Below are 13,868 nucleotides of genomic sequence, written 5' to 3' on the forward strand. Positions count from 1 at the left end.
ATAGATAGCATTCTTGCCGGAACGGTGATGGCTAACTGTCTTTGTGTCTATGGAACCGAAGTAGGTTAGGGTGGTGAAGCAGCATAAAAGCGCACAATACATGCACCTGTCAGATAAAGACCCAGTGTCAACCGTGCCCAACACTATCAATCTCCAGTAAAATGTCGGACCTCCGAGTCATTCCTGTTACGACTTGGATGGTATCTGTTGGCGACGCTCAAACAGAGCCTGTGTCGTCAACGGTCTGTGGACGTCCTTGGGCTAGCCCAAGGTTAGGGGTCGTACTTGGCGTGTCTTCGGCAAGTACGATTTGACGCCTATGTCCAAATCGGGTAGCTTATGTCACGCGGGTGCGAGACGATAAGCTATATCGGCCTAGGCTTACGACACCCGAAGGTTAATCGTAAGGATCGTCGTTAATTAGAAGGACAGAAGTCCGACTAGTTAACAGGGGCTTTGTTCGTCGACGAAGTCGATGAGCAAAGGTCGAGACTATAGGCTTATCCGCGAAGAGCAGATAAGAAGATAGAATATAGACTGCTGGCGAGGCAGAAGGATCACTCTGGTGAGAGTAGGAGGTCAAGAACCAAGTAGATTCAAGTTAGGGAATATGGTACATGGTAGCGAGTTTATATAGAGGACAGGAAACGTATTAGTGGGTGATAACTCGTACTACCGGGAGAGGCAATCGGTAAAGGGTAAGACCATAATAGGAAGGCACGTTCGGTCTGGGTAGAACGTGCTAGATAAGAAAGTGAGTCAAGGATCGAAATAAGAAGTGAAACGCGCAGGGGCACGATCGTGCAACTGCGGATCTAAGTATAAGTCGCATGTGCGACTGCGCACCGAGTCAGAGATCATAAAAGGGAACAGGGCAAAGGGGATGCGTCGTGCATCATATCATAGGTTACCGTCCGGACGGTAAGGGGCAAGGGGACTGTCCGCAGGATCAGTCAGGTGGTGAAACGGAGCATGGGTATGCTTCGTCAGCGAAAGGATCCGGCCAAATGTACTGGCTTTGCTGAAGCGACAGGTAGAGGGCGAAAGGGAATGCGAGGATGACGAGGATGACAAGGGTAAGGTCGGGGTAAGGGTATGATGCGAGGGCTGATACGAGGAGGATCAGGAGAAAAATAGTAGGGGCCCAAGCGTCTAGATGTTCTTGTAACAATTCCAAGCACCAGACCCATTCAAACTTTTGAAGAGGAGACCGTAAGGACAGCCATAGTCTTCCCCGATAAGCGATGAATGGTTATAGGCTCGAAGGACCAGATACTTTATCTTTGGACTTGGAGACAGGTGTTGTGTTGAAGAAGATGGAAGAGCATAGTGATTGGGTGTTCAAGTTGGCATTGGCAGTATCACAAGATGGTCAAATAATAGTAAGCGGTTTGGTTGGGGTTTGGTGCACTCAAACGTGGCGGATGCAAGGAGATTTAATCCAGAGTAGTTCTTGGGTCAGTTGCGCTCAATATTCACCTTCTGGTGAACTGGCCCAAGTCTGGCCCTCTAGGCATACTGTTCAGAATGAGTTACTGTTTAGCATCGAAACATCTCTCCACTTGCCATATCGGGAGAGCTATTACGCAGCAATCATACTTCAGATTTATGATGGTTATTGCAGAAGAACATGCAAGTTATCATATTCTATTATGACCATGAGATGAACTAAAAATGTGGTATATACTGGGTCCAGGTTACTGTGTCATGTATGCCAGGAGGCAGCGACAGCCTTAAGCTCTGTATCGTATAGCCGAATAATATAACCCGTAAAACAAAATACAGGACAACACTTAATGCTCCAAGAAAAGCAAGAAACAAAATTTTCTTGCTACCATCTTGTGCACTGACACTGTCGCCCTTCCACATGTTACACCCTACAGAAAGGAGCAAAATAAGCGGTGCACATGTTAGCATAAGGCTAACCCAACGGTAAACATGCTGGAATTCAAAAGAGTACGTCCAGCCCAGATAACAATGTATGGCTCCAAACAATATCCCACTGGAACATCCAACAAGAAGTGCGAGCCAAACATCATCAGGAAAAAACAAATTTTGTGGTAGCCCTGGAGAGAGCTATGTAGCACTACATAGCTACCATAGTTCTATGTACCTGATGTAGCCGTGACTCAGACTATATAGATCTACAGCGGGCTACAGCAGACTACAGCAGGCTACAGCAGACACTTGGAGGCACAATAGTCAAATTAAAGTCTATAGTCAATAGTAGCTGAGTAGCAACAAAACTAATCAATAGCGGACATGCAGAATGTATCAAGGTCAATAAAGGTATTTAAGTAAAAATCACTTGCGGACTCATAGACATTTGCGCTAGTCCATTTACGGTCAACAGCTTGTCCCATCTTCGGAATAAGATGGCAAGGACGAGCGATTTCGTCGACGTGTATCACCGCTGCATTCCGGTGCAGCCGACGAGTCGAACACGACAATTGGTGCAGGCCAGATGAGTGGTCCGGCTCCCTGAGTGGTGTGAACCACTCAATGTAAGCCAAGGCTTGCGAGTAGGTCCCAAATTGACATGGCAGAGTGAAAATAATGTGAACCTGTCCCACTCGCATACCTAGTAAGATATCAACATGAATTTTTTGACAGCTCAACTAATAGTTACTCACCTTCTAAAGTGCGTGGCTGAACGCCATTGCTTGTCAGGGCCATATCAAACTTAGCGGGAGATCCAGGCTTGTGTCCACGTCCAGGAAGCACTTCAGGTGTTGTCTTAATAACCGAGGGTCTTATATAAAGTCGTGTAAATGTAATGACACCACAATTACACTTTGGATAAGACTGCTTGCCAGTCCTCGATTAACACGGTCTACGACTTTTCCTATTTCGTGGTAGATAACGTGTGAGTTCTTGGGAGGCTCGCTAAACTAATCTTTTTATAAAGATCAACCTAGCTGGAGCTTTACTTTTCTTTATTGAAACTCAAATCTCTTGTCTAGGAATAAGCTTCTAGACACGTAATTCAGTTTCTGGAATGTATTTGCCTAGGAAATCTCCTTCTAGGCTCTGGACTTGGATACTGGAACTAGTGAGACGTGGTCTCAAATATATGAAATATGACCAAGATCGCTTGGTCTATGGACACCTGACTGTGAGACAATGGTCTCAAATATACGATATATGTTCAAGATCGCTTGAACAAAGGGGACTATAACTTGACCAAGATCGCTTGGTCTATGGGACAACTAGTGAGATGTGGTCTCAACAATATGATAGATGACTAAGATCGCTTAGTCAAAGGGCACAGAGCAATGAGACAAAGGGGTCTCAAAGACAATATATATGACCAAGAACACTTGGTCTATAGCACTGAATAAGTTTCTAAGGTAAGAAACTTATAATCTCAAGGGAATTCTTTTCCCTGCACTTGTCTCACTTCAAAGGGACTAACTTTGCAAGTGAAATATCTGATAGGCAGATTGCTACAAATGGGAGATCATATTTTTTTGGGGGAGAATGGGCTCTCCTTATATACATTTTGTGTGGGAAAGTAACCTAGGTTCACAAACAATAAAAAATAAGGAGGACCAATCAAAATATTGGGTCAAACCCAATAAAAGAATAAAATACAAGTGAAAGATGGAGCTATGACATCATTGTGGAGCAGAACATTCTGGAATGTGGAGTAATGACATCATAATGACATCAAGAGTGACATCATTGTGGAGCAAAAGATTCCAGAACCTTCCATGAGTGAGTCAGAGTGAGTCATTGTGGAGCAGAATATTCTAGAAGGAAATGACATCATGAATGATGTCATTGTAGAGTAGAATAATCTAGAGCTTGATGACATAATATCTTTCAACAGAATACCTGCAGGAGTATCTGTGGAGTCTTATGACATCATAATGACATCATACCCTATGGGTACAATTTTATGAAGTGTCAGGTGAGTCAAAGCATCCTAATGAAAAAGTAAAGTAAAGAAACACTAGAGAAAAGTAGGTAGCAAAAATAAGACAGTTGGCAGGAATTGAAACACGGTCTTTTTTGGATAGGTTTTTTATTGGCTTTGTACTTTTCTCTATGGTTTTCTCTAGCCAAAGTGAATAAGCCAAAGGCAAGGCTATACCTTAACCTTCATTTCCCTTCTCACATCAACTAGGTCTAAATGTGATTCCCATCTCACATTAGACTTTTTCCGTCAAAACGTATTCAGATCATGAAACTTGGGGAAAACTGGAAATATGGACCATGGTTTGAAACCAAGGTATGGGTTGACTAGTCTGAGGACTAAGCTAGCAGACTTTATCTTTTGAGGGTCACCTAGTATTCATGTCCATGCATGATTCCCACATCATGCAGGACAGCGTGGCTCTAACACGCCACTGCCTCGGTGACTCACTGATGAGTGGATTAGGTGGAGCAGTGATTACTACCTGTCGAAAAATGTCAAAACGGTCTTGCAGACCAGGGGTAATGATAGTGTGTGGCATGTGGTTGCGCAGAAACAACTTAAGGGCTGGGAGGAACATGGACGCACCATGTGCAGTGACGAGGTGCTGAACCGAACACTGAGGATATGCAGGCATCTTAGCGAGAAAATGGACCATTCGTTGCTCAGGGAGGATGGGAAGTGTATTGACAGGGACAGTGTCTGGCCCTTCCATCTCTGAGTCCAAGTCTGAGTCATATCCGTGGTCACAAGTGAAATTGGTTGGTGCCGACTGAGACTGTTCCAACAGCCAGTTGAGGTAGGAACCACACAGGAAGACTGCCTCCTGGCGCTGGAGCCATAAGGCCATTTGTTCTTCATAGTCACGCTTGTTACTGGCACGATATGCTTCTTTGGCAAAGTCGATGTGCAATCGTTCAGCAAGTTCACTGTTAAAGCCGTCTGTAGCACCAAACAATAGGATAGACTGAACATAGTGAGAGAGCTGATGTAATTTGGGAATATTAAAATGCTCGCGAATATCGAGTTGCTGCAGGACGTCCTTGTTGGCGTGAAATATCGCCAGAGCGCTTTCCAGGCCATTGAGGGATTCAGTTGAGTGAACTCGAAGCTGAGCATAGTATGAAAAATCTAGAATTGCTCGTGCAACTACTAACACTTGGCTGGTAAGCAAACCAAAACAATCATGTCAGCACCAACCTCGTGCTTAGCAACAATTGAAGCTTACCTAGGGACAGTGTTACAAGAACATCTAGACGCTTGGGCCCCTACCATTTTTCTCCTAATCCTCCTAGTATCAGCCCTCGCGTCATACCCTTACCCTGACCTTACCCTTGTCATCCTTGTCATCCTCGCATTCCCTTTCGCTCTCTACCTATCGCTGCAGCAAAGCCAGTACATTTGGCCGGACCCTTTCGCTGACGAAGCATACCCATGCTCCGTTCCACCACCTGACTGATCCTGTGGACAGTCCCCTTTATCCTTACCGTCCGGACGGTAACCTATGATACGATGCACAACGCATCCCCTTTGCCCTGTTCCCTTTCTTGATCTCTGACTCGGTACGCAGTCGCACATGCGACTTATACTTAGATCCGCAGCTGCACGATCGTGCCCCTGCGCGTTTCACTTCTTATTTTCGATCTTTGACTCACTTCCTTATCTAGCACGTTCTACCTCGACCGAATGTGCCTTCCTGTTATGGTTATACCCTTTACCGATTGCCTCTCCAGGTAGTACGAGTTATCACCCACTAATACACCTCCTGTCCTCTATATAAACTCGCTACCATGTACCATATTCCTTAACTTGAATCTACTTGGTTCTTGACCTCCTACTCTCACCAGAGTGATCCTTCTGCCTCGCCAGCAGTCTATATTCTATCTTCTTATCTGCTCTTCGCGGATAAGTCCATAGTCTCGATCTTTACTCATCGACTCCGTCAACGAGCAAAGCTCCTGTTAAACTAGTCGGACTTCTGTCCTTCTAATTAACGACGATCCTTACGATTAACCTTCGGGTGTCGTAAGCCTAGGCCGATATAGCTTATCGTCTCGCACCTGCGTGACATAAGCTACCCAATTTGGACATAGGCGTCAAATCGTACTTGCTGAAGACCCGCCAAGTACGACCCCTAACCTTGGGCTAGCCCAAGGACGTCCTCGACTGTTGACGACACAAGCTCTGTTTGAGCGTCGCCAACAGATACCATCCAAGTCGTAACAGACAGCGCCAGCAAGTAGCCCAACAAATACACGCTGCATCTCTTTGTGTTCTGTCCCCGTCCACTGCTTTACCATAGATATTCCCTTCTTGAAATGCCGAAGACCGGGATAATCAGGCATCACTTTGAACCGTGTGTCCATTTCTTCTTCGCCAACAATATCAAGGCACCACTTAACTAAATGGTCCTTGAAGATGCCTTTGTGGAGTTGGTGTAGGAGGTCGGGTGTAAAGGCCAGGAAGATGTTAGAGTGGGGGAGATTAGCCCAAAACGGAGCATAGACAGTGCATAGTCCAAATTCCTCAAATTCAGCAGGATGGTGACCAGTCTTTCGCTTCTCTAATATCCCCTTTATCACTGCAGGATCCCGCATCAGCAAATCCAGTGGATCACCTCTTTCATCCACCGCAACTACACATTTCGGACAGCGGTTTTCCTTGCAACATGCAACCAGACACTGCTCTGGAAAGTCCACTACATACGCAGCAAGGATCGGATACACTCGATGGATCAACAAATCAGTGCACACCATTTCAACACCGTCTTCACCTGCAGCAACAAGGGGTTGAAGGAGGAGGGACATGCAATGATGGAATAGTCAGTGGTTGGCAAGGGAGCGTTCATCAGGTGTAAAGCAGTCAAGCTTTCCTGAAGGTAGGTAACCAATCAGGACTGTCGCTCGTGCTGATGTTTGCTGCCATTTTTCTTTAGCAATGTTTCCAATAGAGAGGTACACAGGATATGCCAGTTTTGTCGCCTCAGAATTGCGACAGACTCGTTTTGTCTGTTGCAAGAATAATTGGCGCGATGGTTGCTCCTTCCGGCACCTTTTTCTGGACAACACAGGTCAGTGCTTGTCATTTTTGATGTTTTTTTGGTATGGTGCTTACTTGCATGTCACACCACCAATCTGCAGTCCACATATCATCTATCACTCGGTGGAGTCCTGCAGAGTCCATGTATGCGCAAGCAGGTGTGTACACCATTTGATCCTTGAACAAAGGATTTCCGATCAAGTCTTTGATGCACTCTACAGGATTGCGCATCCACAGTTCAACATCTTCGTGCAACGGTTTGCCTTTTTCGTCTGTTCTATTTCCCTGAACACTAATCTTCTTACAGCTCCAGGTGGCTCCATGCAGGAGTTCATCAACCTTCTTGAGGAATGATCGGTTGTTGTGGAATGAAGGTTGCATTTGGTTTCGTGTCTATCACGCTGGTCAGTACAATGTTTTTGGTGCTTGATGCCAAACTTACAATTGGTAACTTTAGAAATTCATTGGTTCGAGTCTGTCCAAGGCTTTTTACAAGCCACTCGGCGAGACCCCACTCTTCCCTGGCAGCTAAAGTCAGGCAGAGGCTATAAACACAATAGGGTACGTACTCGTCACAAAATGGAGCCCACTCGTCCTCACCCATGCCTTCCTTGTACTTCTGGTACCTTTCAAATTCAGTTTCCCCTTCCTGCAGTGCCCATCCACCATCAGAACATTGCTTGAAATAGCGCCCACCACCTTCCACTACCTCACCTTCATCAGCAACATCCTCGACTGTCACACGCCGACTTTTTGGTGCCGGTGGATTATGTTCATCAGCCTTGAAAGAGTTGAAAGAGTTGGACCGTGAGCGGCGAAGTGGGGAAAATGAGTGGCCAGCATCATGGTTCTCCATAGAAGGTGCATTGTCTTCCAAGTCTTTTTCTTCAATCATTAACTCCCATGCCCTTCTGCATTTAGGCCAGTTAGCTATGTTTCTCTTGATGCCCCCCCTCGTAGGGAACTCCTTGCCACAAAATGCACAGCAGTGTGACATAGTAGGTGAGTATAAGTTTGCACTGGTCTTGTGTGACTTGTCTCATTGTATGCCCATTTTTTTTCAATGGCCTGGTCTAGACTTAAACTGGGCGCAGTTACCGGGCACTGCACCACCACTTGATCCAAGCACCACACCACACAACCCTGATTTTGGAAAGTATGGCAAGTCTTGGCTAGTTTTGTTGCTTGGGAGGACGATCCATGAGGTGCGCAGCTTGTTTTGTTGATTGGGAGGGGTGTGCTTACCCTGATCTTGCAACCAGATGTGCCCTCACAAAGTGCAAGTCCCAGTCTTGCCACCAGACACACCCTCACAAACCTATGGATTACGGCCTCGTTTAGACTCGATCTGTATGCCAAAGTTACAGCCTCGTTTAGACTCAATCCATGCGCCAAGTCACAATCAGGTACAGTTTTTTTTTGAGGATGATCCATGAGGTGTGCTTACCCTGGCTACTTACCTGCCTGGTTCCCAACACAGTGTATCTTCCTCGTCTAGCGAGAGAACAAGATCGAGAGAGCAAATGACCAATTCTAGTATGTTAAATTCTTGTCTCTGATACTAGCTAATTTGATGTGCTACGTTAGTTTGGAAATACCATGGGCAGCCAGAAGTACCTCTAAAAGCTGTGCCTGTTTGGCTTCCTCGCACTGTTTCACCTCCGCATCCCAGCGCTCAACGACGAGCCTTTGTATGCTCGCTTGTAAGATACTAATAGCTGGGCCTGGTGCTACTTCTAACAGTTGCAGTTTTTTTGCTTGCTCGCAGGCCTTCACTTCTGCCTCCCAACGCTCCAGAATTAGGTTTCATATGTAATTCTGGGAAGCTGTGATAGGGCCGGGTGTTTGACGAAACGGAGGGCACAGGAACATGGGCTCTGCATCAGGCCTTTCAAGCTTGGGTCTGCAAGCCAGTGAGTATTTGAGTGTAACGTGGAATGGCAACTAACCTTTTGACGTCAATTTTCGTGTCTTCACAGCCAGCCTCTTTGCAACCAGCAATTTGTGACATCGGGCTGCGAGATTCATCAGAGCGCAGTGAGTTTTGAAGCAAGCTCCATACCATTTTTTTGACGAGTTGGGGGTATTCATAACAGTGAAAATAAATTGTGATGGTATGATCATACCTTTTTATTGTACCTCTCATTTGACACAGCTTTCAGCCCTTCATTCTACAAATCAACAATCAATGAACTATTAAGGTTCAATTGTGAGTTATTTGTATGTTTCGCAGTGGTATAAATTGTGCTGACCTGCTGTGTACTTTGACAAGACAACCATGGCACCTCGTAAGCCTACCTCCAAGCCAAAGTGCACCCCCTCACCACCTGCCATGAAACAGCAGGTGCGCACTGCAAGTGGTCGAGAGCGGCGACCAACTGAAAAAGAGAACTACCGTCATAAGTACCAGCATATTATGTTCTGCTCACTCACCATCTCGTTCTACAGTCAGCAAATCCCAACATGTTGTCCATCGCCAAGAAATCAAGGAAACCCGGACAGCAAAACAGAAGAAGAAAACCTTAAAGGCTGCCTACCAAGGGCATCCTGACATCTTCAAGAAAGAGCCGTCAGAGCTCCTTAGCGACATGGACAGGCAAGAAGACACAATAGTACGAGCTTTTTTTTTCTTTCCTAATCTTAAATCAGCCACTGACAATTTTTTTTTCAGTTCTCTGATCACAGTGTTGATACAAGGTTGTCCAACACTAATAGCCTGACATTCAGTACAGGGAAAATCCCTCCGAGGTTGCGCAACCCATCCATACATAAAACTAAAGGACCAAAAGGTATGTTTCTACTTTATATAATTACACTACTAACCCTCCATCAAACAGTGCCGCATAATGTTGACGAGTCAACAGATGACGACGATGACGACGCTGCAAACAATGATGACAATGATCAGTTGCCTGCAGCTCGAGGGACCAAGCGATCATTTGATGACATGTCATATGAAGATACCGTGGTGCCGAAGGTCAAGAACAATGCTGACAGTTTGCGTCGACGCGTGAAAGCCAGTGACTTTGACGAAATCTCAAAAGAGATTCTCATAACTGCTTGCTCTGTTTATTGGTGTCTCATCGTCACACAGGCACCTTTTCTGGATTCCATTGCAGCTGAGACAAAACTGGCGAAAGAGGCCTGGCGCGAGGCATGTCAACTCAAAGGTGTTGACGTCAAACTGACCCCTTCAGCGGTGAATATGGTGAGCACAGTATTTTTAGTGCATTCCTGGTCTTATTCATTCAAAGCTATTAAAATGCGCTTCACAAGTGCGAGGCGAACTCAAGACGAAGATGCATCCGCTCACGGCTTCATTTCATGGCTTCCGCTCAAGTAATTCTATGGAGGTGATAAGGTCAAACCAAGATCTTGCGGAGAGATTGAAAATTGGCTCGATCTTTGTTTTCAAGGTGAGTATTTGACAGTCTACATAACTTAGTGCTGACATTGAGCAATAGGACCCATCATCGAAGTCAGGCATCTACAAGACTGAGTTGCTTCAACAGGGTATCAACGGCATGTGGTTCTTGAACCGAAGTGACGAGGGTGTCATCTACCACAAATACTTCAACCCCATCCCTATCAAAACTATTGCGCTCGTGCTTACGGTTGTGAGCCATTTTTCAAATTCTTACTTTCAACTTGATGATGCTGACAATAGTATCTTATAGATAGAATGTTGTGTCGATGAGTGGTCACAAGGCATCAAAGAGGACATCAAGTTCACATCTGCTGGTTATGGGGCCGTCTACAACCATCATTTCAGCTCACTGCAACGCTTTGATGAGCGCACGGTGGCTTACACACTCCTCTCAAAAATTTGTATCAATCTGCATGATACAGCGCGGTATGTTGGACTCTTATCTCACTGACTTTTCTAATGCTCACACTTCTCAGCTTCCACGCAGGTGTCGCATCACTCATTCCATTGTCAGCTACATCCCAGGCCCACATTGACAACGCGGTGTTTGAAGACACTATTCGAGAGTACCAGCATGAGGGGAAGGATGCAGCAGTCGAGGATGAGGTCGAGGAGTATGAGTATCCTAGTAGTGAGGGTGGGGATGATGAATAGGGATGCAGTGAGTAAGACATTCGTATTATGCTAGTTTGTGTTTCAGGTGCTTGAATTTAATTGTTACTACGAGGTTCTTTGGTGTGCTATATAGCTGCTGGTAGTAATTTATAGCTGCGTTTAGTAGCACTCCAACAAACTACAGTAGTACCTCGTAGCTACTAGTAGTTACTACGGGACCCTATGGTGACTACATAGAGGGCACTTGACAACGGGGCTACTTGTGCTACCCTGACTATATAGTGCTATGTAGTCACTTTGTTTTTTCCTGATGATAAGATTCGCCATAGCCACCTAGAGATTGAACACGACGAGACCTGACCGCCGAGGGAGAAACGAGGGCCCAATTTTTCATAAGATAATGAAGGGAATCTTTTATTTCCCAACGTGGATCCCACTTGCTAAAATGCAGGCTAAACAGGGCTACCTCAGGGGAAAAAATGACAACATACTCATAAGTCAAGCCATTGGGTCCTGTAGCTCCCTTCCAATGAACGGCATAAGGAATCCCTACATCCTTAGGCTTCTTCAACCACAAGAAATAGTAAATCCAGGTCAGAGTGGCTACAGCCATCGTCTCTGTTTCAAGCAGTGTCATCAGCAGCTTCTGGACATGATGGGCGACGAGTTGGGAGACAAACCACACCAGCTGAAGAATTGTGACCCATTTAGATAGTGCATCAATCTTACTTCGGTCATCTATCTCGTCCACTGTGATGGCAGGCATGTCAATGAGTCCTGCATGAATAAACTGCAGGAGTTCATCGGGTGTAAGAGTGGCCCGCTGCACGCCATTGACATAGAGCATGAATCCACCCATCCACACGAAAAACCCATGAGTCATTCCCCATCCTGTGAAGAAATATCAATGTATATAGTCTAGGACACACGAGGCATACTTATCAGAATTACTGAATTGCTTTGCAGTCCTACGGGCACTCAAGAATTGCCGCATAGCCCAAGTGATCATGAGTTCTGGAGCAACAATCGCCAGGATCATGATTCCGATACGACGAGCGATTTTCATAGCTTTGCTCTCGTACATACCCAGAATGTTTGGATGGACTGCGGTCCATGTACAAGTGAATATGGTCAAGCAACAGCTCCAGATGATGTCCCACAGGGATCTTGTGTAATTGTAGGATAGAGAATCGTTGACATCGACTGTGGGGATGTTAGTGCCATTGAGGCTCGACAGTGAACCACAGACAAATGGAATGCACGAAAAGATAGCCACTAAGTGTAGAGGGGTCATGGTGCAGTTCAGAAAAAATGTCTGTTCACTCAGCTCTCTTTAATGGCACGGCCGCATAGATCAATACCGTAACTGGACGATATTTCATACGGGATTTCAGTGCTAGAGTAAATTTAGATACAATGCCATCGTACATCAGTGACAAGAGCGCTTGGATTGTGTCCTCTGTGTCCAACTCTGAAAGTAAAAATGATGGTAGTGGAGAGTAAGCGACAGCATAAGTTCAGGCCTGTTCAACCATTCCCACCAGTGCCACCCTTGGCAGCGCATTGATGATTTTTGGCAGCCTGCCAGACAGTAATGTTGTATTCCCAAACCTCCGTGTTTGTGCAAATGATTGAGTGACGAGATCAAGTGAAGCTTGAGACCACCTTGGATGTTACCTTGTGTGTAGTTGCAAGGCTGCGTGCTGCAGTTTAACCGAGTGTTGGTGAAGAGAGGTGATGGGGAGAGGTGATGAGGAGAGTCTCGTACAATGAGGAGTTCTTTGAATTTCAAGTTTTGGCTGTCATTTCACAGTAATTGCCCATCAGTTCCTGAGGTATGCCATCATGATGGACACTTAGTTTTAAGACACTGATAATGGGCTTGTGGCCTGTCTTAGGGCCATGGTGACGTGTGCATGGTTGGTGCCACAGGTAATGCGCCCGACAAGAGTATTGACAACATACTCGTAGGTTAAGCCGCTTGGTGATACTGTCGCCTTCTGATAGACAAGATATGGACACAAACATCAACATTTTCGACAGTTTCCCACAGTAAGGTCCTACAATGCTCATAGCAAATCTTTCCCAGGTATCAACATTTTTCGACAGTTCCCCACAGTCTCCCCACATCAGAGAGTATAGCATTACAGCATTCAGTCAAACACTATTATAGTAGCTCATCGGGAAAAGCTCCAAATTTTGCCAAGTACCCATAATTGTGTTGCAACTGATGAAAGCACTCACAATCATCACAGTCGCCTATTGCTATTCCTGAACACCACAGTGAGATGTCAATTATGAGATGCAGGCTTGCGCAGCTTTGGTTGTAGTGAGAGCGGCTCACCGATGTTAGTCACTAGACTGTTACTACCGTATTTCTGGTGGAGGATTGCAATAAGAATGGCAATGGGAAGGTAATTAGCGAAGGAGAAAAATGAAAATCAATTGAGTTGGCTGAGAATTTAGATGAGTGAGGAGTAAAGCGCTTGAACCAAGGGTGTTCGGATGGATTTGAAAATGATCATTTGGATTAAACGCGTGTTGAAAGACGGCAAGTGCTCCATTGTGAGCAGATTTGAGACACGATAAGCCAGAAATTTGGTTGCATCTCGTGCATACCCATATCTTGAAAATGGACGAGATCATATGATTGATACAGGAAGTTACGTGCAGACAAGTTACATACAGACTCTGAAGACTGTTTGAGAAACAATGATACGCATGCGGCAACCTATGCCACATAGACAGACTGCACTGTTCAGCCACACTCGAGCGACAGGATGTAGTAACTGCACTTGGATTGGAGGGGATATCATGATATCCTGGAAGCTGTGGAGATATGAGTGGGACGAATGTACACAGTGCAGC

At 45.5% G+C, this 13,868-nt stretch overlaps 3 protein-coding genes across 3 annotated transcripts; 1 reads left to right on the forward strand and 2 right to left on the reverse strand.

Annotated features, from left to right (window-relative positions):
- Positions 1 to 2,246: 2,246 nt before the first annotated feature.
- EDB93DRAFT_1243805 (uncharacterized protein) lies at positions 2,247 to 7,562 on the reverse strand (the record flags this gene model as incomplete). Its single annotated transcript, XM_041452188.1, has 10 exons — positions 2,247 to 2,581; positions 2,634 to 2,752; positions 4,194 to 4,276; positions 4,436 to 4,486; positions 4,611 to 5,071; positions 6,129 to 6,692; positions 6,807 to 6,900; positions 7,034 to 7,351; positions 7,401 to 7,479; positions 7,528 to 7,562. 10 exons carry the CDS (start codon positions 7,560 to 7,562, stop codon positions 2,247 to 2,249), a joined length of 2,139 nt encoding a protein of 712 aa, XP_041300803.1.
- Positions 7,563 to 9,236: 1,674 nt separating this feature from the next.
- On the forward strand, positions 9,237 to 11,311 carry EDB93DRAFT_1272944 (uncharacterized protein; the record flags this gene model as incomplete). Its single annotated transcript, XM_041454357.1, has 8 exons — positions 9,237 to 9,405; positions 9,440 to 9,570; positions 9,630 to 9,747; positions 9,796 to 10,166; positions 10,213 to 10,374; positions 10,423 to 10,575; positions 10,636 to 10,811; positions 10,862 to 11,311. 8 exons carry the CDS (start codon positions 9,237 to 9,239, stop codon positions 11,037 to 11,039), a joined length of 1,458 nt encoding a protein of 485 aa, XP_041300804.1. The 3' UTR covers positions 11,040 to 11,311.
- A 103-nt stretch (positions 11,312 to 11,414) lies between these two features.
- Positions 11,415 to 12,294, reverse strand: EDB93DRAFT_1243806 (uncharacterized protein; the record flags this gene model as incomplete). Its single annotated transcript, XM_041452189.1, has 4 exons — positions 11,415 to 11,462; positions 11,536 to 11,891; positions 11,952 to 12,166; positions 12,263 to 12,294. 4 exons carry the CDS (start codon positions 12,292 to 12,294, stop codon positions 11,415 to 11,417), a joined length of 651 nt encoding a protein of 216 aa, XP_041300805.1.
- Positions 12,295 to 13,868: the final 1,574 nt, after the last annotated feature.

The sequence above is a fragment of the Suillus bovinus genome (genome assembly GCF_016758785.1).
Source record: "Suillus bovinus strain UH-Sbo-P2 chromosome Unknown EDB93scaffold_179, whole genome shotgun sequence".
Taxonomy (NCBI): domain Eukaryota; kingdom Fungi; phylum Basidiomycota; class Agaricomycetes; order Boletales; family Suillaceae; genus Suillus; species Suillus bovinus.